Below are 26,730 nucleotides of genomic sequence, written 5' to 3' on the forward strand. Positions count from 1 at the left end.
CATGACACCCAGAGGCAGAGGCAGGATGGGACTTATAGTTTTGCAACAGCTGGAGGTCCGCTAATTGCCTATCCTTGCTCTATAACCTATTTGCTTCAGCTCTGCAAGCTCCATAGCTTCCTTTTTAGTATGATTATATGCTTCTAATATCTACAGAGAACTTCCCCTGATGAAATAATTACATTACTTTCCTTAGATGGTAGCAGTGGCATAGATAATGCGGGGTGGGGGGTGTTGGGGTTGAGGTTAGGTGGTCAAAACCCTTCCCCCAGCTCAAGAAGGCTGTAAGAAGATCAAGGTTCCAGATCACACCTGTGACCCAGTTTAAAAACTGCTTGGGTCCTTTCATTCTGCAGGAGGCGCCATCTGCTTTCAACTTCTGCTGGATAGTGTTTCTTATACAGCAGGATAAAGTTGGATGAGAGAGGCTGGGAAGAGTGTTGACGTTCTGCTTGAGATATGAGAACTATTGGGCAGGTGAGCTGTTCATAGGGCTGGCATAGGGCTGAGCATATAAATATTTTATATGCATGCAGGAGGTGGTGTAAATATCCAGTTATGGTTGTGTGAGTCAGACTCCCACTATAAAATTTTCCATGCTGCTCTGTGCACATTACCTCATTCTTCCCTCCTGTGTGCTTAAGGGCATCACAAGGCTTTCAAAGTCCTTACAATGGCCCTGGCTGGCTAATTTGAGAGAGCTAAAACATCCAGCCCCCATGAAAAAAATTATCTGTGCCTCTGAATTGTAGCACCCCTTCATCACCTTCCACTAAAGCTGAAGAATCAATTAGGCATAATGGCATATGGATAAATAAAATAATGATAATGCACAAAGTAAAACAGGTTTGCTTTATACATTCATTCTCTTTAATATCTGCTATTTGAACAGAGTGCTATCATTTAAAGTGATGTCCGGGGTGTAATAATTCTGCAATAGGTATCTGCCATAGGGTTTGCTAAAAAAAAAAAAAAAAATTCTGTAAATGGTGGGTATTTAAGTTGATGATCTCATTTCTCATGTAATACATTTTGGGAGTAGCTGGCACAGAGTTTCTGCCAGCTCAAGACAGAATGTCATCTACGTTTTAGTAACATTTTGAAATTAGTTTTTGAAAACTATATAATTTTACTTGCAGGGACATGAAAGTTGTGCTTTCTTAATCATCGACAAGATAAAAGACCAGAACCTTATTAATTCAGCAAACACTGCACTGCAAACGTAAGTTCTAGCTTCTGTTTTTTTGTACTGTTATGGAGTAAAGTATGAACAGTGAATACACTATGGGCAACAGTTACAGCCATATTACAGAACTTCCAGGAGCCTTTGATGTGCACTCTTTTATTTATTTTACTTTCCCTCTACATCTGACACATATTCCAGAAGCTGCAGCCAGGACAGAGTGCTAGCATGCTGAAAAACTGCAGCATATATAATTTCCTGCAAGTACTATTTCCTGACAGACTCCATGGCAGCCTACGTGTGGGTTACCCCCCGCCTCCTCTCCAATGCTGTAGGACCCCACTCAAATAAATGAGCACTCACCGCTAGGTACTACGTTCCTTTTTGTTCTCCAATGGACCACACACATGCTGTTCGCATCCGGTCGGATGGATTCAGATGTCTTGGCATACCTTATGTGCCGCAGCTCAGAGCCCAGCCACGGGCGGGCGAGTAGCTTAAGAGGCCTGAGAATACCCAAGTGGTGGTTGGGTGGTCGCCTCTGTATGCCTGCGACTATCTTCGCTCTTTTCTTCCATGGCAGTCACCTCTTTGTAATTTGTGTGTTTGTTGCTCCCTCCAGTCCCTCTCTCACAAACCGAGTACTCTGTTCCCCTAATGGCGACTGGAACTCTTCTGCGTTCCAGCTCGCCGTGGCTCTTCCGGGTCGTGGCCGCCTCCGCCATTCGTGCATGCGCTGAAGCCTTCTTGAGATCGAGGCTCGGCTCACGCGTAGGTGTTCTTGGCGGCCGCCCAGGCACTGTATGGCCACCCCCCACAGCGCAGGCGTGCGATGGGGAAGGCAGTGATGTCACGGGTGGGGGATTCAAAATGTCTATTGGGATTCGCCCTGGCAGTGAGCGGAAGCAAGCAAATAGCTCCTCTAGCCCTGGTCTGCACTGTTTTGGTGACTGCTGGCACTTTTTTTTTGTGGAACGATTTTCTTTGAAAAAAAAGGGAGAATGTGTTTTTATAAAGGCATTCATTTCTTTTTATAAAAATATATATTTAATAATATTAATATAGGCGGATAAGATTGTTTAATCTTCTCACTGGTACCTTTTGGCTTTTCCGGCATTTATTTTTGCAGACCACCTGTATTGTGACATTTTCGTCCAGAGATCATGGACAAGTCCCCAGCTGGCAAGGGGAGGGGTTGAGGTTCGGTCGCAAGTGTTTTGCACCTTCTGATACATTTCACCTTCCCCTCTCCATATTTTCTTTTGTCCAGCCCTTCCAGATTGGAGAACAGGGACCTTGCCAGGCCACATCATCACTCATCTTCAAGATCCAGGCGTGACTCTCCATCTGAAATGCACCACCAGAGGAGACGCTCCCATTCCTCCTCTAGACACCGTTCCCACCGCCATGATGGTTGCTCTGATTGCAGAAACTGCTGGGGATGTGGGACACGAGTCCTGGTGGGCAAGTCCTTGTGTGACCATTGTTATACCCGAGTAGTTGGGGAAAAAGAGACGGAAAATCAGAGTTTGGAGTCTCTTGTGAGGCGTGTGGTGCAACAATCTCTCAAGGAAGTAGAGACACCCCACACGCGGAGCCAGTCCACCACTCTATCTGGCTCTTCGGCTGTTGAGGCCCACGAAGTTGCAGGCCCTTCTCAGCCCTACGCTTCTTCACCTGATTCTTCTATTTGCGAAATTCAAGGTGAAGAGGATATTGGAGACTTTGATTTTTCTATGGTTTCACCTCTAATCAAGGCAATTAAAGAAGCCCTTAAATGGGAAGATTTGTGCACCCCCAGCTAAGCAGAAAACGTTTTTTAAGCAGCTGGGAAAAGAATGTTCAAACTTTCCGCTCCTTACCGAGTTAAAGGACATTATTACTTATAGGACATTATAAGGACTTATTAGACAAGAAGACTTCAATGTCTAATAAGACTTCCAGATTATGCCCCTTCAAGACAGAGGACGTAAAGTATCTGGAAAGTGCTCCTCTTGTGGACGCAGCTTTGATGCATTTAGCCAAGCATGTTACTCTCAATTTGGAGGATGTGTTTCCTTTAAAGTCGGTCTTGAAAGAAAGATAGACAAGGACCTCAAGAGGATCTATGGGCTTGCAAACCTGCCTTGGCGCTAGCAGCCATGTCCAAGGCCATGGAAGCTAGGACCGAGAACGTGGTCTCCTTCCTTCCTTAGGGGTGTTTCAGAAGAGTTGGCCAGGAGTTCGGCAGCAGCGGAGCTAAAGCTAGTGGCAGTCTTCCTGGGGAGGCATCTATTGACCTGATCCACCTGCTGGCACGGATTATGTTATCCTCAGTCACAGCCAAACGGGCCTTATGGTTACGTCCCTGGCTCGCTGACCCAGTCTCCAAGCAAGCCTTGTGTAAAATTCTCATTGAAGGGTCTTCTCTGTTTGGCAACAAACTGGATGATGCCATAACTTGGACCACGGGCGCTAAGTCAGGCTTCCTTCCCCAGGACAGGTGTCTGTCTAGTCGTAAGAAGTTCCAGTACAAAAGGCGCATCCAGGCGCGTTCGAGAGAAGCACGCTCTTTTTTTTTATTTTTTTATTTAAAGAATGCTGAATATACAGATATAAACAGTAGATGACAAGACAATCATCTGTAACTTTCAATAGATAGTCCCACAAACCTCTGCGACTCTAAGTATACAGTTATGACCATCCATCTAAACATGCTTGTCACCCTAGTAGCTGTGACTAAAAGATTTTAACTATAATTATCTAGGATTGCAACCAGAGCAAGCAAGGCCATCATTTGTCTGAGAGGGGATATCAAGGTATCCGAAACACTCCGCCTAGTAACCTGCGCTGCATATGTGCTATCATCGTGAATGGAAACCCCCCAGGGGGGAAGGCTAGTCTTGCGCAGTCGATCAGATCACTAGACAGCCTGAATTAAGCAACTGGGACTAGTCTTCTTCATCTTACTTAGGCTTTGGCGCTCACTCCTCAAGATATGGGAGTGGCGCTAATCTGGGGTAATGCATTCTAGAGTATTTTCACTTTTAGGGGAAAGAAAGATGGGCGACACCTGTGGTGTCTTGTGAGGGAAAAGAAGTAGCAGAGAGAAAGGGGAGTAAGGGTGGGGGCGTAAGCGGGGAGGGGGTGAGGATGAAGCACCAATGGGGGGGGGGCGCCGACCCAAGGCCCAATCCTGCAAAAGACTGCCCTTCTAAGTGTAGGACTTGTAATTGTCTGAGTATCTAAACAGATCCCATTGCATCCACCGCGCACCGTGTTCCTCCTCTCTCTTCCCCAAAGCAGCCGTAAGGCGTTCCATCCACTGTATGTCACTGATCCTAGAAAACCACTGTGTTACTGTCGGAGGGGACCGTTGCTTCCACATACTTGGAATAGAAGCACGCTCTTAAAAGCCTGGCCGGGACTTCAGGAAAAATTGGAGCAGAGGACAGGCATCCTTACATAAGTCCACTAAGAGCCAGACATCTGATGGTCTCAAGCCAGCTAAATCCTTTTGAGATTGCGCCCACCCAGGCGGGTCGGGTAGGGGTACGTCTGCTCCTCTTCCGACACATCTGGGCCAAGATCTCAGACTACTGGGTTGTCAAGATGGTCTCGTCAGGACACAAATGGGCCTTTTCCAGTACCACTCTCCCCAGATTTATCTCCACTCTACTCCCTTCTTCGGAGGAAAAGATACAGGCGTTACTGTCCTACCTGGACATACTAAAGATCCAGGGAGCAGTGGTACATGTCCCAAAGTTCCAGGGGATATACTCCCCTCTCTTCTTAGTTCGAAAGAAAAACGGTTCTTGGCGCCCAGTCATCGACCTGACTTACCTCAACAAATTCATAAAACATGGAAAATTCAAGATGGAGACTCTGTCAACCATTCAGCAATCCGTACAGCCAGAAGAATGGCTGATTTCAGTCGACTTAAAAGACGCCTACTTCCACGTCCCAGTGGAAAAAGTTTCACAAATACCTCCGGTTTCAAGTCGGGGAAGAACACCTGCAATTCATCTACTTTCCCTTTGGACTGACAACTTCTCCCCCAGTCCTTTCAAAGGTTCACTTGACCATAGTGGCTCTCATCAGACTAAAGGGGATACGTCTTTACCATTACCCGATGACCACCTAGTGTTGGCCCAAGACAGGGAACAGTTACTGATCAACAGGGAGCAGGTAATCTCCACCTTGTCCAGCTTCGGGTGGCTCCTGAATATGGAGAAGAACCACCTAGACCCAGTCCAATGCCTGGTTTACTTGGGAGCTTAGTTCGATATAGTAAAGAACACCATCTCTCTCCCACTAGAGAAGATTCCAGTTATTCAAGAGAAAATTTCTCTGGCCCTATACATCTCACATCTAAAAGCCTCTCAGTGCCTGGAAATCATCGGCACAATGGTCTCTACGACTCCCATGGTCAAGTGGAGGTTATGCCCTTTCCAGTCATGATTCCTCCGCCAATGGAAATCAGGTGACAAGAACCAAACTATTCATGTATCCACAGCAATGAGGAACAGCCTCTTCTGGTGGCTTCAGCACAAAAACCTATTGAATTGCCACTCCATTGCCCCCATCTCCTGGGTCATGGTTACGACTGATGCCAGCGGTGCTGGTTGGGGGGCCTTCTGCGGGTTAAACCTTGCTCAGGGCAAGTGGGACACTCATCTCCTCAACCCAGGATTAAACATTCTAGAACTTTGGGCAGCCTGGTGTGCCCTCCAGTCCTTCTCTCACCTCTTGAAGGGAGAGTCAGTGATACTAAGGATGGACAATACCACGGCGGTATCCTATGTGAAAAGGCAAGGAGTTGTACATAGCTCCACACTCTTTCGGGAAGTCGAACCCATCTTATCATGGGCCCAGAAGAACCTGCATTTCGGCAGTATTCATCCCCAGAGTCCAGAACACTCAGACGGACTTCCTTTCACGCAATCAGTTGAACAACAACGAATGATCTCTTCATGTGAAGACATTCGAGTGGATTCTATCAATGGGAGTCAATTCCGAAGTGTATCTTTTCGCTTCTCCCTGCAACTTCAAAGTAAAGAAATTTTACACTCGGTGTCGTTGCAGCCAGGCATTCGGAACAGATGCCCTGACGGATCATTGGAGTTTCAAGAAGGCGTATGCCTTTCCCCCGCTCCCGATAATCCTCAGATTCCTGCGGAGGCTTCAAATGGAAGCGGTCGAGGTGGTGACAATAACTCCTTACTGGCTGAACAGGCCTTGGTTCCTGATCCAGCCCAGTTTTTGGTATCCGGACTCTTCCTCTCGGACCGGACCTTCTTTCTCAAGGGACAGTCCTGCACCCTTGCCTGGCACAACTGAGACTGATGGTCTGGTTCTTGAGAGGGAGAGGCTGGAATCTTTCGGGTGCTCCTCAAAAGTGATCTCCACTCTCATGAGCTCAAGAAGGACAAGCACAAATACAGTTTATGGGAGAATCTGGGCCAAATTTGTCGAGTTTTCCTCATCTTCGGGCAGATCCTTTAGACATCCAGAAGTTCAGGATATTCTCAGTTTCCTCCAATCTGGCCAAGATCTACCATTATCTATTAGCTTAGTCCAAGTTTCAGCCTTGTCAGCCTTCTCTGGAACCTCATGGGCAGTTCTTCCTTTAATTCAACAGTTTTTTCATGGGGCGTCAAGACTCAAGCCCAAAGGAGACCAAGGTTCCCTAAATGGGATCTTCCCCCTGTCCTTGACTATCTGTCTTGACTTAGTACATCAGGGCCTTCCCCGCTTTCCGTTAAGGACTTCTCTGCCAAAGTAGCTTTTTTAGTAGCCATCACCTTGGCTATGAAGGTCTCTGAGATCGGGTCACTAGGTCATTAAGAACTCTTCCTGACATTTTTTCCGGATCGAGTAGTCCTTATCCCTATGCTGGGCTCAAACCCAAAAGTGATTTCAGTGTTCCACGAGAACCAAGAGTACGTTTTACCTACATTCAGGACCCCGGGGTCCTCCGTTACTCATCCTTCTAGACATAGGTGAAGTTCTAAAAGATTATCTACGAATCACTTCTTCCATTAGACTCTGATCACCTTTTTATCCTGCATTCTGACGCTAATAAAGGAAAGAAAGCTTCAACCAGGACATTTGCAGCCTGGATCATGCAGACCATCCAGCAAGCATACAGGGCTAAGGGCTTGGCTCCTCCAGAGGTGGTGACAGCACACTGCACCAAGGGAATAGCAGCTTCTTGGTCAGGGGCCCGTCATATGGCTCCAGATGCCATCTGCAAAGCGGCCTTAGCCTCTATCAATACATTCATGTCTCATTATTGCATAGAGCCTGCTTCACTGTCTTCTGTAAACTTTGGTCTGAAAATCCTATTGGTTGATAGGACAAATTCCATTTTTTGTTCAAGCATACCCTCCTGTGTGGTTTGGCTAGTTATTTCCCACATGTAGGCTGCCATGAAGTCTGTCAGGAAAAAGGAAAATTTATTTTCCAATACTTACCGTAATTTTCCTTTCCTGGTGGACTCTATGGCAGACGGAGTTCCCACCCATTGGTTATTGATTAGGCTGGTTATGGAACGTAGTACCTAGTGGTGAGTGCTCATTTATTTCAATGGGGTCCTATAGCATTGGAGAGGAGGCGGGGTTAACCCACATGTAGGCTGCCATGGAGTCCATCAGAAAAGGAAAATTAAGGTAAGTATTTGACAATAAATTTTCCTTTTTGCCTGTTGTGTGCATTACCCATTTACAGTTTTACCACTCTCAATACCCCACATGACTTACACTTTCTGCAACGTCTCATTCATGAGTTCATCTGCGGCCCGGTTAAGCCGAGACTGAATAGGCAACTACTTTTTTGACAGAAAGCTGGGGAGGATTTGAGTTCTTAGTATCGCTCACTATTATAAAGCGACTCAGATAGCCCATTTTGTTCAGTTATTCACAGGCAAGGTAGCACCCATTTGGAATGTTACAGATATGTTGGACACGGGCCCTATTCCAATTTCATCTCTACTGTGGCTTCCTTCTCAGTTAGGCCCCAAGCCCCTAAACCTGGCACATAACCTAGCTGTTTGGGACTCGGTAAAATACTTGGCCAACCTCATTTCCCCACACCTCCCTCTTATGTAGATATTTAAATACCCTCCCTGGCCTGGACAACCCTTGTGATTACCTTTGGTAAATTAATTCTGGCCTAACGACAGTTTGCTTCCTGTTAACAACTTGGGGCAACTGCTCCTTCCAACAACTCAAAGATGCATACAATATCCCAGACTTAGGATCCTGTTATAATAAAGTTGGGAAAATATAACGACTACCTCTACTTATGCTAAATCTCTAATAAAATCACTTAAAATATAATTGTTATAACTAGCAAGTACTAGGGCCCCAGACGTTTCCATCCTACTTATTTGCCAGTTTTTCTACTTGCTAACTTGCCAGTAGTTTTAAGTCATTGTGACTCTTATTTTAGTTATGGAATTTAAGACGATTCTTGGAGGTTTTTTACCATTAGACCCCTTTTCCACTAGTGCAACTTCTTATGCGACTTTAGACACATCAATTTTGCATGACAAGTCACAGCCCATTGATTTCAATGGCACCCCTTCCTAAACATAATAACATAGCCTTTAAGCTATAAAAGGTTATGAATACTAAGGTTACTGCAGTATTTTTTATTCCGAGATTTAAAGCTAAAGTTTAATCTGCTCATATTTTGTCTTCCCCCAACTCCCACACCCTCTTGTCAACTTGCTAATGACATGTTTAACCATTTCCAATCTGGGCCAATTCTGACATTCCTCTCCTATGTGTATAAAACATATTTTATTGTTAGAAAACCACCTAGAACCCCCAAACATTATATATTTTTTAAGCAGAGGCCCTAGAGAATAAAATGGTGGGTGTTGCATATTGTTATGGTACACAGTATTTGGGTAGCGATTTTTCAAATACAAATTTTTGGGAAAAAATACACTTTAATGACAACTAGAATTGTTGCTCTCAGTCTGACGTTCACGGCCTCACATGTGGGGTACAATCACATGTGGGGTACAATCGTCGTTTATATATGTGCACGGGACCAGCACATTCATTTGCATTCATGCAGCAGCACGGGTGGCACTTTAATTTTTTTTATTCTAGTTTATTTTTACACTGTTTCTTTACAATTATTATTTTTTTATTTTTTTAACAAAAACTAACAACAGTGAGATTCTCAGAGCAGTGAGATCACCCCTCTGGTGCCAATGCTCTAGGAGTTGCCGTGGTCTGCTCCCAATAGCTGCAGCAGTCAACCAGTAGTTGGAGCTGTATGGTCAAGTGACAGCTAGAAAGCAGATTAAAGAAAAGGCTTTTACACTGCTTATTAGAAACAATGGACAGCATTAGTAAAGGCAGAGGTAAGGCAACATTTAAAGCATACTTAGTAGAGATGTGTGAAATTACTAATGCACAAACCAAATAACTATAAATAAAGCTGAGTAGCTACCAAGGTGAAAAAGGTGTTCCCACACAGTAAAAATTAAATATAGGTATATGTGGTGTTCACTCAATGAGCTATAACATTAAATTAATCTTCAATTGGTCATTAAGTGCAAAATACAAAATTGACAGTGCAGTAAATAAACATCCAATAACATAATCTTCACGCACAGTACAATACAATATTTATTTATTTATTTACAGTATTTAACCACTTTCCGACCAGCGCACGACGATGTACGTCGGCAGAATGGCACGGGCAGGCAAATTGGCTTACAGGTACGTCCATTTGAAATTGCCGCCGTGCCATCGTGTGTGTGCTGCCGGCGGTGCACGCACGTGCAGGTCGGGATCCAGTGAGTCCGGTCGCCGTGGGGATACCCACGATCGTCTCACGGGGAGGCTGAACGGGGAGATGCGGAAGTAAACAGCATCTCCTTGTTCTGCCTAGCAATAAGTGACACTGATCTCTGCTCCCTGTGATTGGAGCAGAGATTAGTGTTCACTAATACACAGCCACGCCCCCCACAGTTAGTAACACGCCCCTAGGACACACTTAAACCCTACACTGCCACCCCCTGGTTAACCCCTTCCCTGCCAGTGTCATTTACACAGGAATCAGCGCATTTGTATAGCACTGATAACTGACAGTATAAATGACAATGGTCCCAAAAATGTGTCAAAAATGTCCGATGTGTCCGCCATAATGTCGCAGTCACAATAAAAATCTCTGATCGCCGCCATTATTAGTAAAAAAAAAAAAAATATTAATAAAAATGCCATAAAACTATCCCCTATTTTGTAAACGCTATAAATTTTGCGCAAACCAATCAATAATCGCTTAGGCCGCGTACACACGCGGGGACTGTTCGGCCAACTTTGTCCGCTGAACAGTGTTTCGGCGGACAGTCCGCCCGTGTGTGGGCTTTCAGCGGACAGTTTCAGCGAACAGTCCGCTGAACAAGGTTTTTCGGAAATTCCGAAAAACTGTCCGCTGAAACTTTGTTTCAGCGAACAGTCCCCTCCCCTCGTGTGTAGGCTTGTTCGTCAAACTAAGTTCCGCGCATGCTCAGAAAGGATTTACACGCCGAAAGTTATAATGCAGTGTATAGGACGTCATATTTTTCGTCCCGTCGTACGTGCCGTTCACGTCATCGCGCACGGTTTCAGCAAACTGTTCGTTCGTCGTGTGTGGCCATGTCCGTCCATGCTAATTTTGAGCGGACTGTTTGCTGAAACTGTTTGACGGACAAAGTTGGGCGAACAGTCCCCGCGTGTGTACGCGGCCTTATTGTGATTTTTTTTTTTTTTACCAAAAATATGTAGAAGAATACGTATCGGCCTAAACAAAAAAAAAATTTTTTTATATATTTTGGGGGATATTTTTCATAGCAAAAAGTAAAAAATAATGCGTTTTTTTTCAAAATTGTCACTCTTTTTTTGTTTATAGCGCAAAAAATAAAAACCGCAGGGGTGATCAAATACCACCAAAAGAAAGCTCTATTTATGGGAAAAAAAGGACGTCAATTTTGTTTGGGAGCCACGTCGCGCGACCACGCAATTGTCAGTTAGAGCGACGTAGTGCCAAATCGCAAAAAGTGGTCTGGTCTTAAGCCAGCAAAATGGTCCGGTCTGAAAGTGGTTAAAGTGACAAAGCAATATATAAAAAAAAGTGCTCAATCAGAAAAAGTCCATAAATAAAAGTGCTTGTGTGAAAAAAGGTAGAATCCAATAAATCCAGATCATATACAACTTCCACCATGCGTAGTGCGTCAGTGGTTTGCCCCAGCCTCTCACCTCAGATAAAGACCCCTACAGGTCTAGTTGGGCTTGTATCTAATATGTGATTCCACAATCCAAGCAATGAATTCATACTCCTGGGACTTGCAATCAGACAGTTAAAAGATTTCCATGGGCACCAGTGATATCTTAGACAGGTCCTTACTTCCCTCCATATACAACATAAAGGAATCTCCATGGTGTAGTAATCCAATATATTTGTTTATTAAAAAAGCAGTCAACTTAGTTAAAATCACAACAAATGGCTTCACATATAGCAGTACTTTTGGTCTCGGCTGCAACGGAAATGACTTCACTTGGCTACTTCCGCCGCGTTTCGTCACTAATCACATGACTTCATCAAGGGTATTGATGAAGTCACATGATCAGTGATGCAACACATCAGGAGGAGCCAGGTGACTTTGTGGCCGAGAACGGAAGTACTGATATATATGAAGCCATTTGTCGTGATTTTAACTGTAAGTTTACTGCTTTTTTAATAAACAAATATATTGGATTACTACACCATGGAGATTCCTTTATGCTGCATGTGAACAGTATATAGAGGGAAGTTAGGACCTGTCTAAGATATCACTGGTGTCATGACTCTGCAGTAATACTTTCATGCCCTGTCTGTCTCTTACCTGGTCTGTGTTTTAGCCTTAGGGCCTGCAATCTCACACCTGCATGGTTAAGTAATCTTCCCTCAGTGTGGCTCCACCCTAGCCTTAACAGGAACCACTATTTAACACAGTGTTCTCCAAGCCTGCCTTGCCCAGCAATATTGTGTGCTTGGTTTCCTGTCTCCCGCTTGCCGTGTGCTTTACATCTGTCTCTGTTACCGATCCTGGCTTTGATCTTTGACTATCCCTGCCTGCTTCTTATCCTGACCTTGGTGTGTTCTCTGTCTATCCTTGTCTGCTAGTTGCCCCGACCTTTGGCTTATCTCCTGACTATCTCTTGTCCTGGGTTGCTGCTTTCTCTCTATCCTCTTTTAGCTTATGGTGAGTTTGAGCTGGGAGACCCTGAGGGCTGCGATCTGGAGCCAGTTGCTGAGCAGTCCATCCTCACTACTAGAGGCTATGGTAAACACCTGCTGACTCTTATGCCGCGTACACACGAGCGGACTGTATGGCGTACTTAGTCCGTCATACAATCTTACGGACAGTCCGTCATACTTTCGACTGAACAGACTTGACCACACACGGATACCCAAACAGTCCGTCGAAAGCTTGCGTGATGACGTGTGCAGCACGTACGATGGGACTAGAAATAGGAAGTCCAATACACAGCAAAGCACCCTTCCGCCGTGTAAATCCTTTCTGGGCATGCGCCATTCTTAGTCCGTCGAACTAGCCTACTGACGAGCGGATTGTCCGCTGAAACCAAAGTACGACGGACAGAATTTTGAAAAATCCGAAATACTTAGTGCGCCAGACTGCACGCTGAAAAAGTCCGCTGAAGCCCACACACGAGCGGACTGTCCGCTGAAATGTGTTTCGACGGACTAAGTACGCCATACAGTCCGCCCGTGTGTACGCGGCATCAGACTCGGTGCCCTGGGGAATGTTATGCTCTAGCTCCCAGTGGGATCCCTGTTGGTGAACCACTGAGAGTTCCATCCATAGCAGTCAGCCGTAGGGTCCACTACCTTAGCGGTGCACTCCTGACTCCAACAATGTGCATCTGTCACCTGGACTCAGGTGACCTGACAACTGGTGTTTCGTGGAAATCTTTTACCTGTCTGATTGGATGTCCCAGGAGTAGGAATTCATTGCTTGGATCGTGAAGCCACATATTACATACAAGCCCAACTAAACCTGTAGGGGTCTTTATCTGAGGTGAGAGGCTGGGGCAAACCACTGGTGCACTACTGATGGTGGAAATTGCATAGGATCTGGATTTATTGGTTCCTACCTTTTTTCACACAAGCACTTTCATTTATGGACTTTTTCTGATTGAGCACTTCATTTGTATATTGCATTGTCACTTTAAATACTGTGGCACCTTTATGGTGCGTGAAGATTATGTTATTGAATGTTTATTTACTGCACTGTCACTTTTGTATTTTGCACTTTATGACCAATTGAAGAATAATGTGATGTTATTGCTCATTGAGTGAGCGCCACATATACCTATATTTAATTATATATTTATCAGAGAGCCTTTCATTCTTTTTTAAGGCCTTTATGGTTGGATGTCAGTCTGAAGGAGTGGGCAGGCTATAGAACAGGGATATGCAATTAGCGGACCTCCCGTTGTTGCAGAACTACAAGTCCCATGAGGCATAGCAAGACTCTGACAGCCACAAACATGACACTCAGAGGCAGAGCATGATGGGACTTGTAGTTTTGCAACAGCTGGAGGTCTGCTAATTGCATATCACTGCTATAGAATAAAAGAGTTAGATGATGCTGGATGTCCTAAAGCCAGGAAATGAGACAAGCTCAATCTAATTTGCTGCAGCTTCTAGTGCACACTGTAAGAAGCTTGCAGTATGTACTGAAAGCAAAATGATCAAAGTCATTATAGGTGAGAGCCTATACAACTGTGCAAGTTTGAAGGTAAGGCTGGAGTTCTGCTTTAATCTGTCCTGTGGTTTTACGAGGAATGTCAGCTCTTATTGACAAAACTAGCCGCATCTGCTCAATTATTTTTGTTTTGCCTTCTTCCGGACAAAAACCATGACATTCAGCAAAAGTTAAATCTGATAGGCATTTGTCTTTTTCCCCTTTAGCAATTATGTAGCACAGGTGCATAATTAATTGACTTTAATATAGGCAATGAAAGGAGAGCTCTGACAAAGAAGCACCACATCCCAATAACTATAAACAAAACAGGAAAGGACACTGGGGTTTTGGAACAAAGCCCCGGGACTTTTAAGGTGCTGAAACTATATGGTTGGTTAGGGTCACACAAGCACTGTGCTCAAACTAAAAAAAAAATTTTTATTTACAAACAATAAAAACACTGATATTGTCAACATAATGAATACAGTTCATAATTTCACTAGAATGATGAAACCATAAAACAACTGATCATTCCATAATATACCACTCTACATGTTTCGCTTGTTCGGCTTCTTCGGGAGTATTTACGGTATATGAATGAACTAGAAAATACCTAAAAAAATTTTTTAGAATCAATAAATGTGATTACATTAATAAACACAAAAACATGTGAACAGTGTGTCAATTACATAAGTTCAGATATTGACAAATAAAATAAAGGATGATTGCATTAACCATACACAATAATACATAGAAAAATCTTTGGATATATTCGTTATTATAATTATCAAATACTGTATAAGTCCCACAAAAAATGGGTCAAGAAAAGACTACAAATATAGTAGATCTGCAAAGAGTCTTACCAAAAAATGCTGCTGGATAATGTTGACCAAATGTCTGAACTAACAAAAATAGTGGTCAAAAACAAAACAAAAAATAAAGTAATTAAGTGTGACTGAGGCATACAGTTACCTCAAATTCCACAAGTGACATGTATTGAATCAGAAAGATCAAACTCATGAGGATGTAAAATCCTCAGATTTGTACCGATAACAGCATCATAGATGTCCACCAGGACAATCAATTCCAGTAAATGGAGATCTGATGGGAAAAAATAAAAAAATATATGAGAATATGTTCCTAGTCAAATGTTGGTCAAAGAGGGAAGGTGTAGCCCACTACATACCTTTAAATCAGTATAGAGTCCACTTGGAGCCAGAGAACTGAAGTCAAAAAGTTCCATCCGACAGGATAGCTGTCAGACCGGCCAGAAAGCAAGCAGCAAATGAGCCGCGCTTCTCCCAGTCAGGTGGTGTCTGACATCACCACCGGAACTGTGGGCGCAAAGAAGGGCGGAAGAATGACCACCCCCACTTCCTAATGGCACATAAAGCGTCAGATTTGGCGGTACCAAGCACATGTGCTGAAATGGTCATCAGACCCATTCACAGCTCCTCCTGGGGATGACGCTCAGGGCGTCATCCTAACCCGGAAGTAAAAAATAGGGCACTTAGCCAAGACCCACCGGAAATGACACTATTACAGCGTCAATCAAAACCGGAAGTGACTCATCAAGGGTAAAAGGAAGAAAACACAAGTTCTAAACACCAGAAGCGCCATCTTGGGTATTGGAAAAAGCCCAACCCAAGCTATTTGGCACATATGGGCAATAAACATAGTCCAAAACAACAGAAAACTACAAATAAACAGAGGGGGTGGAAATAACAGACATACCTCAGTCCCAAACAGAAAGGCCCATCAAGGATCGGGACACCTGATTTAATGCTCCAATCCCTATGAGCCCCGGTGCCCATGTGGTCCAACCATCCCAAAAAGAAAACAAGGATGGGTGCATGAGAATGCAAAATATAGAGACTCCACATTAGGGTTCAATTTCCAATAAAGTTACTATTAGGCAATAAGGTCATATAGAGTCGATGCAGAAAAAAAAAGGCAAATGAGATTTATGTTACCAATTTATTTAAAAAAAATAGTTGAATAAACTCCGCTCACTTCAATGAATATAAGAGCTATTACAAAAAACATTTATAGCTCATAGCGTCATTGAGTCCAGGCAATTTTAATGCCGACAAGTCATAGATCCACTTAGCCGCACGCTGGAGAAGGAGTCTGTCATCATCACCCCCCCTGGGGCCAGGTGGAATATATTCCAGAGCAAAGAAGTGGATCTTGGTGCTATCGAAAGCATGATGTAAACCAACAAGCCGACTGATGGGGGTTTCCATGCTTTTTTCAATACGAGAGACACATGGTCTCTAATGCGGCAAAAAAAGGGCCGCTTAGTTTTGCCTACATAATAGGCGTTGCACTCTCATTCAATCGACAAAACAAGTGATGATGTGATTCCTTCACCAATAAGCAAGATGGACTCTCACCTCAAAATATGGACCCCTGATTTAACAGACAGGTCAGAAAACGCATGTTCCCATCATGGGTTAATCACAGCATTCAGTAGATGTAGCGGTAGTGCTCAAAGATTGAATCCTTTTCAGTATCCTCAAGTTAATATGATTCCATATAAAAACATAAAGAACAAAATCTAGTGCTCTCCGTTTAAACGAATTTATTTTAAAACAGAAATGAAAGAGATACACTCACATTCTGGTGCACTGATCTCCAGTGCTGAGTGCTGGGCATGAAAACAAATGTAGCACAGCGTCCATGCATGGATCAGTATAGCAGCTTGCGGATGACGTCACGGCTTAGGTCACGTGGTCCGTACGCGTTGCGTCCCCGAAAGTAGGCGGGACTTCATCAGCGGCGACGGCGTGCTGATGAAGTCCCGCCTACGGGTGAGCGTTAGCACGATTGGCGCCAGTGGCCTTATTTAAAGGCACAGCTGCAGGGGCTCTGTGCTGTCTCGTCTGCAGCTTGTACCCGAAGTTACCTGCTATTCTGCCTGAACCCTATCTGATACCTGACCCGGCTCCGTTTGACCTTGCTGATCTCTCCTGCTCCGACCCCGGCTTGTTTGACCCTTCTTGGACTGTTTCTCGTTGCTGAACCTCTGCTTGTACCTGACTCTTCTGCTGGCTCCTGCTTGCTTCTGTGTCTGCCACCTCCTCATCCAGAGATCCATCCATCCTGATTCCACGGTCCGTGGTCTTCTCCCAGCTGCCTTCCTGCTACAGAGAGCTCCTGCTCCAGAGGATCCTCATCTACCTAGCATCTGCTGCTGCACCTGGCTGGACTCTCCTACCCCGCTGCGCTCCGGTCTCCCTGTTCCCATTCCAGAGAGACTAGAACCAGAGCCGTAAGAGAGGTCCCCTTCCACTCAGTCAGACTCACTATCTGAAGACCTTAACAGTACGAGACAGCCATGTCTGAGTCTGCGGAAGGGGCCTCCGCCATGAAGGAGATCTGCTCCCACCTTGCGGCTCTCACCCAGGCCGTGAAGTCTCTTCAGGATGGCTACACCAGGTTGGAGGAACGTGTTCAGCATCTCTCTACCCCGGGGTCACCAGACACCACACCTCAGCCTCCTCCTGTTCAGCCAGCTGCCCATTCGGCAATCATGATGCTTCCACCTGAGCCTAGGGTTCCCATTCCGGAGAGGTTTTCGGGGGACCGCTCCAAGTTCCGGGCTTTTCGCAACGCCTGCCAGCTATACTTTGCCCTCCAGCCCAGGACCTTCTCCCTGGAGGCAACTAAGGTGGGGTTTGTCATCTCTCTCCTGCAAGAAGAACCTCAGTCCTGGGCCCACCACCTTCTGGAGAATGACAGTCCCCTTACTCAGACTCTCTCCACCTTCTTCGAAGGGATGGCGCAACTTTACGACGATCCCCAGCGGACTGCCACCGCAGAATCCGCATTAACTGCGCTCCAGCAGGGCCGTAGGACGGCTGAGGACTACGTTTCGGACTTTAGACGCTGGAGCGCAGATACCCAGTGGAACAAGTCGGCCCTAAGATACCAATTTCGCATGGGCCTGTCTGAAGGCCTCAAGGACGAATTAGCCCGTGTTGGTACCCCTGACGCCTTAGAGGACTTAATTGCTCTGGCCATTCAGATAGATCGAAGACTTCGCGAGCGTAGGGCCGAACGCTCTTCCCAACCTCTGAGACCTGCCTGGATGACCGCCAGAACCCCGTCTTCCACACCTTTCTTCTCTCCTTCCCCCCAAAGGGGGCCTGCCAGTGTTTCTCCTGCTCCTGAGGAACCTATGCAGCTTGGACTACTCCGACCTACCCTGTCTCCTGAAGAGCGAGCCCGCCGCCGACAGATGAACTTGTGCCTATACTGTGGCGGCTCCGGACATTATGTGGCCAACTGTCCTGTTAAGTCACGTAAGTGCCTCTCTTCAGTGTCTCGCAGTTCCTTTAACCTGCCTTCCAACTCTCTCCATGTTGCCCTTCTGCTCTCGTTTCAGCTTCCGGGAAGAACGATCCACGTCAACGCCATCCTTGACTCTGGAGCCTGTGGTTGCTTCATTGACGCTGCCTTCACCAACCTACATTCCATTCCACTCCAGAAAAAACCTCATGGACTCTCTATCTTCTTGGCCGATGGTTCCCAGATTAAGTCTGGCCGGGTCACCCAGGAGACCCTTCCACTACCCACCTCCACCTCCTGCCGACATACGGAACTGTTAACTCTTGACGTCATTTCTTCCCCACTCTTCCCTGTGATTCTGGGCATACCATGGCTGCAGGCCCACAATCCCTCCATTGACTGGTCTTCTGGGGAGGTGAGGTTCCTCTCCCCCTACTGCCAGGACCACTGTCTTCCTGGGGCTTCTGTACAATCCGGAACGCTTCTCTGCCTAGACCCAGACCTGGACTTATGTCAATCAGTCCCCGAGCCTTACCACGAGTTTCTGGATGTCTTCAGCAAACGGGGGGCTGATTCCTTACCCCCGCATCGCCCCTACGACTGTCCCATTGAGCTCCTTCCTGGGGCGGAGATCCCGTTTGGACGTGTCTACCCTTTATCCGAGAAGGAACAAGAGGCTCTGAAGGCGTACATCTCTGAGAATCTCAAGAAGGGGTTCATCCGTCACTCCACGTCTCCTGCCGGGGCTGGGATATTTTTCGTTACTAAAAAAGACCAGTCCCTCCGACCCTGTGTGGACTATCGAGAGCTGAACAGAGTCACGATTAAAAACCGCTATCCCTTACCCCTGATTCCAGAACTCTTTCAAAAACTGAGGTTGGCTACTATCTTCACCAAGCTAGATTTGAGAGGAGCCTACAACTTGGTCCGTATACGAGCAGGTGACGAGTGGAAAACTGTGTTCCGAACTCGCTTTGGGCACTACGAGTACCTGGTGATGCCTTTCGGGTTGTGTAACGCCCCAGCCACCTTCCAGCACTTGATTAACGATGTCTTCCGGGACTTTTTGGATATTTTCGTTATTGTATATCTTGATGACATCCTGATCTTCTCCAGATCCCTGGAACAGCACCGGGGACACGTCGGCAGAGTACTGCTTCGGCTCCGGCAACATGGACTCTACGCTAAAGCCGAGAAATGTAAATTCGAGCAACAGGAGATCCAATTCCTCGGCCTTGAAATCTCCCCAGCAGGCATCAGGATGGACCCGCAAAAAGTCGCTGCTGTCCTCGAATGGCCAGCCCCCACCGACAAGAAAGGAATCCAACGCTTCGTGGGCTTCGCCAACTTCTATAGAAAATTTATTAAAGGTTTCTCAGCCATTATCTCTCCCATCACCCAGTTCACTAAGCAAAATACGCGTTTTCTTTGGGGTCCTGAAGCCCAGGCCGCCTTCAAAAAACTCAAGGACTTGTTTACCTCTGCTCCCATCCTCAGTCACCCGGATCCATCTAGACCCTATATCCTGGAGGTAGATGCCTCTGAGATAGCAGTAGGGGCGGTGGTCTCCCAGCGCTTAGGTAAAGACGACCTGATGCACCCCGTGGGGTTCTTTTCCCGAAAACTCTCCCCGGCGGAGAGGAATTATGATGTGGGTGACCGGGAACTACTTGCCATTAAGTCTGCTTTGGAGGAGTGGAGATACTTACTTGAGGGGGCGGTACACCCCGTGCTCATCTACACGGATCACAAAAATCTCGAGTACCTCCGTACCGCTAAACGCCTAAAACCTCGGCAGGCCCGCTGGGCCCTCTTTTTCTCCCGGTTCTGTTTTCACATAACCTATCGCCCTGGATCAAGAAACGTAAAGCCAGATGCACTCTCCCGCATGTTTGACAGTCCCAAGGACACCGCACCCCCGGATACCATCCTCCCTGCTAACACCTTTCTACTCATCCAACCAGACCTAGTATCTCTGCTAAAGAGCGCTTCCTCCACATCTTCCTGTCCCCCAGGAATCTCATTAGCATCCCGGGAAGGCCTGCTTTGGAAGGACAACCTGATCTTCGTCCCTGAAGATGTGAGAGTAAAGGTCTTGGGTCTCCTCCATGACCATCCGCTCGCTGGCCACTTTGGTGTCCGCAAGACTTTGGAGCTGGTACAACGCTCCTTCTGGTGGCCAGGCATGAGGGAGTCCTGCAAGCAGTACGTGAATTCTTGCCCCGTATGTAGCCTGAATAAGGTCCCCAGAAATCGGGCCTGGGGGCTGCTTAAACCTCTTCCCGCACCCGACCGCCCCTGGCGGATGATTACTATGGATTTCATCGTGGAACTTCCCCCTTCTGAGAACTGTACTGCCATCTTTGTAGTTTGTGACCATTTGTCTAAGATGGCCCACTTCCTACCCTTAAAGGGAACCCCCTCTGCGACCGAGACTGCCCACATTTTCATCAAGGAAATAGTCAGGCTTCACGGGGTACCCACCAACATTGTATCTGATAGAGGGGTTCAGTTCACCTCCCGTTTCTGGAGAGCTCTATGTGAAGCCTTGAAAATAGAATTGGCCCTGTCCTCCGCCTACCACCCACAGACCAATGGGCAAACGGAACGCACCAACCAAACCCTCGAGCAATATATCCGATGTTTCTCTTCCTTTGTCCAAGACGATTGGGTTTCCCTGTTACCTCTGGCGGAATTCGCCTACAACAATGCCAGCCATGCTACCACTGGGCAGTCCCCGTTCTTTGCCAATTACGGTTTTAACCTGTCTTTTCTTCCCAATATCCTTACAGAATCTCATGTTCCAGCAGTACAGGACACAGTATCCTTTCTTCAGCAGAACAACCGGACCCTGCAGGAGGCCATAACCAAGGCTCAGGCTGACAGCAAGAGGAGCTTCGATCGAGGGAGAAGGGGAGAATTGATCCTTCAAGTCGGGGACCAGGTATGGCTGTCTTCTTCTAATTTAAAATTAGCATGCCCCTCCAGGAAGTTGGCACCCAAGTTTCTGGGCCCGTTTCCTGTTAAGAGGAGGATTAACGAGGTGTCATATGAATTGTCCTTACCTGATTCCATGAGAATACACCCAGTCTTTCATGTAGCTCTACTTAAGCCTGCTGTACCTGATCCCTTCCCTGGTAGAGGAACAAGGCCACCTGACCCTGTGCTGATTGATGGCAGTGAGGAATTTGAAGTGGAGGCCATCCTAGATTTCAGAAGACGACGGGGACAAGGTCAGTTTCTGATTAAATGGAGGGGCTATGGCCCGGAGAATAATTCTTGGGAACCTGCTACTAACGTACATGCTAATAGACTAATCCAGGCCTTCTTTGCTGCACACCCGGAGAAAAGAGTCACTAGGGGCACCCGGAGGTTGCCCCTTGTGGGGGGGCAATGTCAGGAATCCGCCCGTTCCGTGCGATCGGCTCTCCATACGCGCACGCGCGTGTGTCCCGCGGGTCATCGTGGGCACGAGCGTCTTCCGGTGCACGTCGTTCGCATGTGCGCGCGGTACACGCACGCACGGGCGAGCGTTAGCACGATTGGCGCCAGTGGCCTTATTTAAAGGCACAGCTGCAGGGGCTCTGTGCTGTCTCGTCTGCAGCTTGTACCCGAAGTTACCTGCTATTCTGCCTGAACCCTATCTGATACCTGACCCGGCTCCGTTTGACCTTGCTGATCTCTCCTGCTCCGACCTCGGCTTGTTTGACCCTTCTTGGACTGTTTCTCGTTGCTGAACCTCTGCTTGTACCTGACTCTTCTGCTGGCTCCTGCTTGCTTCTGTGTCTGCCACCTCCTCATCCAGAGATCCATCCATCCTGATTCCACGGTCCGTGGTCTTCTCCCAGCTGCCTTCCTGCTACAGAGAGCTCCTGCTCCAGAGGATCCTCATCTACCTAGCATCTGCTGCTGCACCTGGCTGGACTCTCCTACCCCGCTGCGCTCCAGTCTCCCTGTTCCCATTCCAGAGAGACTAGAACCAGAGCCGTAAGAGAGGTCCCCTTCCACTCAGTCAGACTCACTATCTGAAGACCTTAACAGGTTTATTTATTTATCTATCTTATTAGCCCTCCTGTGGTCCATATTTGTGTGAGTGCACTAGAGTTTGGGGACTCCGATACTGGGATTCCATCTGCTGACCACTATTTTTGTTGGTTCAGACATTTGGTCAACATTATCCAGCAGCATTTTTTGGTAAGACTCTTTGCAGATCTACTATATATGTAGTCTTTTCTTGACCCATTTTTCGTGGGACTTATACAGCATTTGATAATTTTAATAACGAATATATCCAAAGATTTTTCTATGTATTATTGTGTATGGTTAATGCAATCATCCGTTATTTTATTTGTCAATATTTGAACTTATGTAATTGACACACTGTTCACATGTTTTTGTGTTTATTAATGTAATCACATTTATTGATTTATAAAAAAATGTTTTATGTATTTTCTAGTTCATTCATATACCGTAAATACTCCTGAAGAAGCTGAACAAGCGAAACATGTAGAGTGGTATATTATGGAATGATCAGTTGTTTTATGGTTTCATCATTCTAGTGAAATTATGAACTGTATTTATTATGTTGACAATATCAGTGTTTTTATTGTTTGTAAATAAAAATATTTTTTTTTGTTTGAGCACAGTGCTTGTGTGGCCCTAACCAACCATATAGTTTCAGCACCTTAAAAGTCCTGGGGTTTTGTTCCAAAACCCCTAGTGTCTTTTCCTGTTTTGTTGACTTTAATATAGTTTTTATAGGGTTGATGTACCATGACAAACATTTAGGACATACCTAAATTACCCTCTTTTCTTGAACACCAAGACCCCTTACAATAATTAATAAAAAAAAAACATTGTAATTAATGAGGTATTATAACAAAGTTAATGTGATTCCAAACCCCCTAAAAAACTTGTTAACCTTACTAATCACATATTTTATCTATCTGTGCCCTTCTTTTTTAATATAAATCTTCCCTATAATGCAGTGGACATCAACCCTGTCCTCAGGTTTGCAAGATGACTGAAATACATCACAGGTTATATCATTTGCTGCTCAGTGATTGCAGTATTCTCTAGTCTGCATATCCCCAAGGTAATACATAAAACCTGGCCTGAGGACAGGGTTGATGACCACTGCTATAATGAGAATTATTCTTGCACTTCCTGGGGTTTCCTCGTTTTTGGTGGCAATGATCTGCAGGGTCATAGAGCTTCTGCAGTGTTGCCACCAAAGTGCTCATGCAGCCCATTTAGCTGAGTAAGTTAGCCATGTATTACTATATGCTGCTTACTTATGTCAAGTGATCACTGTTCTTTTCATTCCTTTCATTTTCTTGACTATCCCCTTGCGTGGGATAATATGTGGTAAAAAAAATTCTAATAATTACTTGTCCTTTGGAAAATGGTCCTAGGAATTTGTTCTAAATGAAATAGTAGGATCAGAGCTCAGGAAGCCCTTCCAGAACATATGTCCCCTAAAGGCTCGTACACACTAAGAAAATTAGGTGAACATTTTCATCCGAGGAACGATTATATGATATTCTGATAGTGTGTACACAACTTTCCCAGCCGATTCCAACCTTTTGAATGAAAAACCACATGACCATATTTGGTCACCAAACCTAGCCACCATGGGAACCCAAGATGGTGTTCTCAGCTAGGCGAGTTTAACAGGACTTTGTTATGATTTATTATTGAAAAGGGTTACCTGATCATAATAAAAACCACAATGTTCATAAAAACAATTTGCCATATAATGGTTGTTTTTTTTATTTTTCCATTGTATGAAAAAATTATAACAAATAACATTTTGTATGTTTTTAATATTGTAGACCTCTTCGTATAGCAAAACAAAATGGATTAAAGGCTGTTGTTGAAAAACTAATAAGTAAAGGGGCGCTTGATGAAAATGGTAAATCATTTCTGCATAAATTTAAAAATGAACCGAACATCAATCTATGAAGCATGCTTTGCAAAACACGTATGTGCATGTGTGTGCATGTTAGCAACTATGGCCCGATCTGAGCACTTTGTTTGCTAGATTCTCTTATCTAATACAAGCTTCACCATATCTTTGCCACGTTAATAGAAGATTGCATTCATTTCTTTATATTTACAAGTGATGTAATTTGTACACATTTAAGGAGAGCTTCTGAGCTTGAAAGTATTTACCATTGTAGATATTTTTATAGTGTTGGAACATTTAGTAAATAATGTCTTTTCTCAATAGAAAGACAAATTCCCTTTACCTTACTTTATGGGCACCATATTTGTAGGCGAAATTTGAGGTAAACATCCTGGCAGCAGGATATTCTACTCGGTGTACTTGGCCTAATTATGCATGCCAGTTCTTCAAGTCATCAGAACTGGATTTTTTGAATTGGCCTGGGATTTCAGTAGTATAAGACCTTATTTGTACCCAAAAAATGTTGCCCATATTTAGAAGAACCCTGTAAATATGTAGATTTACTCCATTCTGCCCTTTTTTTTCACATATTGTTTATAACACAAGCTTGGCCATGATAAACTTGTAGGTTTGTGTCTTAAAATTCCTTTAAGGCAGTCAGAATTTGCCTGTATGTCTGACCATATCTTATAGCTGAACTTCAGCCAAGTCTTTTTTTTTTCCTTTGGACAGATGGCAAAGGAATAGAACCCCTTTCAGGTTTTTACTGTGTTCTGTGACCAACTTTGAGGTGATTTCCAGACACTTCCCTTTTATTGAAAAATAAGGGAGGCTAGAACCTCTGCTAGATTATTATTATTTCTTATGTCTTCCTGGTCTGAGGGAGGAGTGCTCCTCTCTTACCCTGGTGTTACAGACTGTAATAAGAGACAAGAAATTAAGTAAAATCTCCCTAAAATAGCCACACAAGCTTGGCAGAGGTATTTACCCTTTCCAAGTCTATCCAAAAAAAATGCAATATTGCAAAATGGCTCAAGTATTCACAGCATATTTGCACTTTATAACAGGCCTCTCTAGTGCTGCAATTTCCTTATCACTCTGTCCCCTCCATTGACATCTTTTCTTGGCCTTTTTCTGGATTCAGTATCTTCAGCCATCTTGATTGGCCAGCCAAGGATTCATGAACACAGGAGTTAATTCATCCCACATTGGGATTGTCCACTGAGCTGTATGTGTGTGACATGTTTTTAAAGAATTTTGGTATTGGAGGTACATACATTTTTTTTTTTTATGAAAGCAGAACGTTGTTTTAAGGCCATAGTTAACAGTATATGAACATTATTGGGTCAGCCATATTATACAAGCAGTTTATTTTTGTTAATATGAAGTATTCAGCAGGATAATGTCCAGTGCCACGAAGCCAAGATTGTTGAAAATAGCCTAATGAATATGGCAATAAATTCAGCTTTACATATTACCCTCCCTATTCAGAAAATCTAATTTATGGAACCAGTTATGTCAAACAGAAAGCTGCTATTAACCAAAGCATGAGGTGTAGTATCTATATGGACCAGAATCAAAGAGAAGTAATTTAATGCCATGATAACTCAATGGATTTGATTTATTAAAGGCAACTAGGAGTGTTCACTTTGCAACAGAACTTTCAGTTTTAAAGGGATTATCCAGTCATGTGCAAGCAAAAATGTTTATTTTCCTTGCATGTGATTGAGTATTCTTTATAAAATGAAATTCCACCACATTTACTAAGCTCTGGGGAAAATTCTCCTGCAAAGTAAACATTCACGTGAAAAATTAACTGCCTGTTTGCATTTAGTAAGTCAACCTTAATGCCCCTAAAACATATAAGCTATTTTTAAGATATGGTACATTTGCTGATAAATAGGCTTATAATTGTCTCCTTATTTAGATGGTAAACGCCTTTGCCCAAAGGCTTGAAAACCTGAAAAACAAGTTGTCTTACATAAAGGAACTAAATGACTGCGTAGAATTATCAATAACAAACAATAAAAAACTGTTGTACACTCAGGATGATATCTAATTTTAGCAACCGACTCACCAAAGCTAGTAGGTGGTCTTCCTGGAGCCTATGGTTAATGGAATGAGAGAGGGGATGAAAGCACACAGAAGTGCCCATCAAAGGGGCTCCAAAAATAGAACAAACTGTAGAAAATTTCTTAGAAAAATTTAAGTTTATTAATAAAAAAATATGAAAAAAGTCGCCATACCTTCACCACACTGAGATAAAACGTAGTTATTACCCATTACTAAAGTTTTACATTTGGGTAGGATTAGCCCCTGAATATTCCCTATATTGTCAAAAGTATTGGAACGGCTGCCTTTACACACACATTAATTTTAATGGCATTCCAGTCTTAGTCCGTAGGGTTCAATATTGAATTGGCCCACCCTTTGCAGCTATAACAGCTTCAACTCTTCTGGGAAGGCTGTCCACAAGGTTTAGGAGTGTGTCTATGGGAATGTTTGACCATTCTTCCAGAAGCGCATTTGTAAGGTCAGGCACTAATGTTGGACAATAATGCCTGGCTTGCAGTCTCCACTCTAAGGCCACGTACACACGGGCGGACTGTATGGCCT

The 26,730-nt window shown here is 44.7% G+C and overlaps 1 protein-coding gene across 3 annotated transcripts in view; it reads left to right on the plus strand.

Annotated features, from left to right (window-relative positions):
• The window catches only part of ANKRD44 (ankyrin repeat domain 44), a 254,719-nt gene that overhangs the window by 218,274 nt on the left and 9,715 nt on the right, over positions 1-26,730 (plus strand). For 2 of the 3 annotated variants that reach the window (XM_077448708.1, XM_077448709.1), the window contains exons 26-27: positions 1,140-1,222; positions 24,041-24,120. In XM_077448708.1, coding sequence (XP_077304834.1) covers positions 1,140-1,222; positions 24,041-24,120 — 163 coding nt within the window. Of the gene's footprint in view, positions 1-1,139; positions 1,223-24,040; positions 24,121-26,730 lie in introns of those variants that run through there. The other variant, XR_013261861.1, reaches the window with a different exon arrangement.

The sequence above is a fragment of the Lithobates pipiens genome, unplaced genomic scaffold (genome assembly GCF_037356315.1).
Source record: "Lithobates pipiens isolate NorthernLeopardFrog02 unplaced genomic scaffold, aLitPip1_a1.2 Scaffold_22, whole genome shotgun sequence".
Taxonomy (NCBI): domain Eukaryota; kingdom Metazoa; phylum Chordata; class Amphibia; order Anura; family Ranidae; genus Lithobates; species Lithobates pipiens.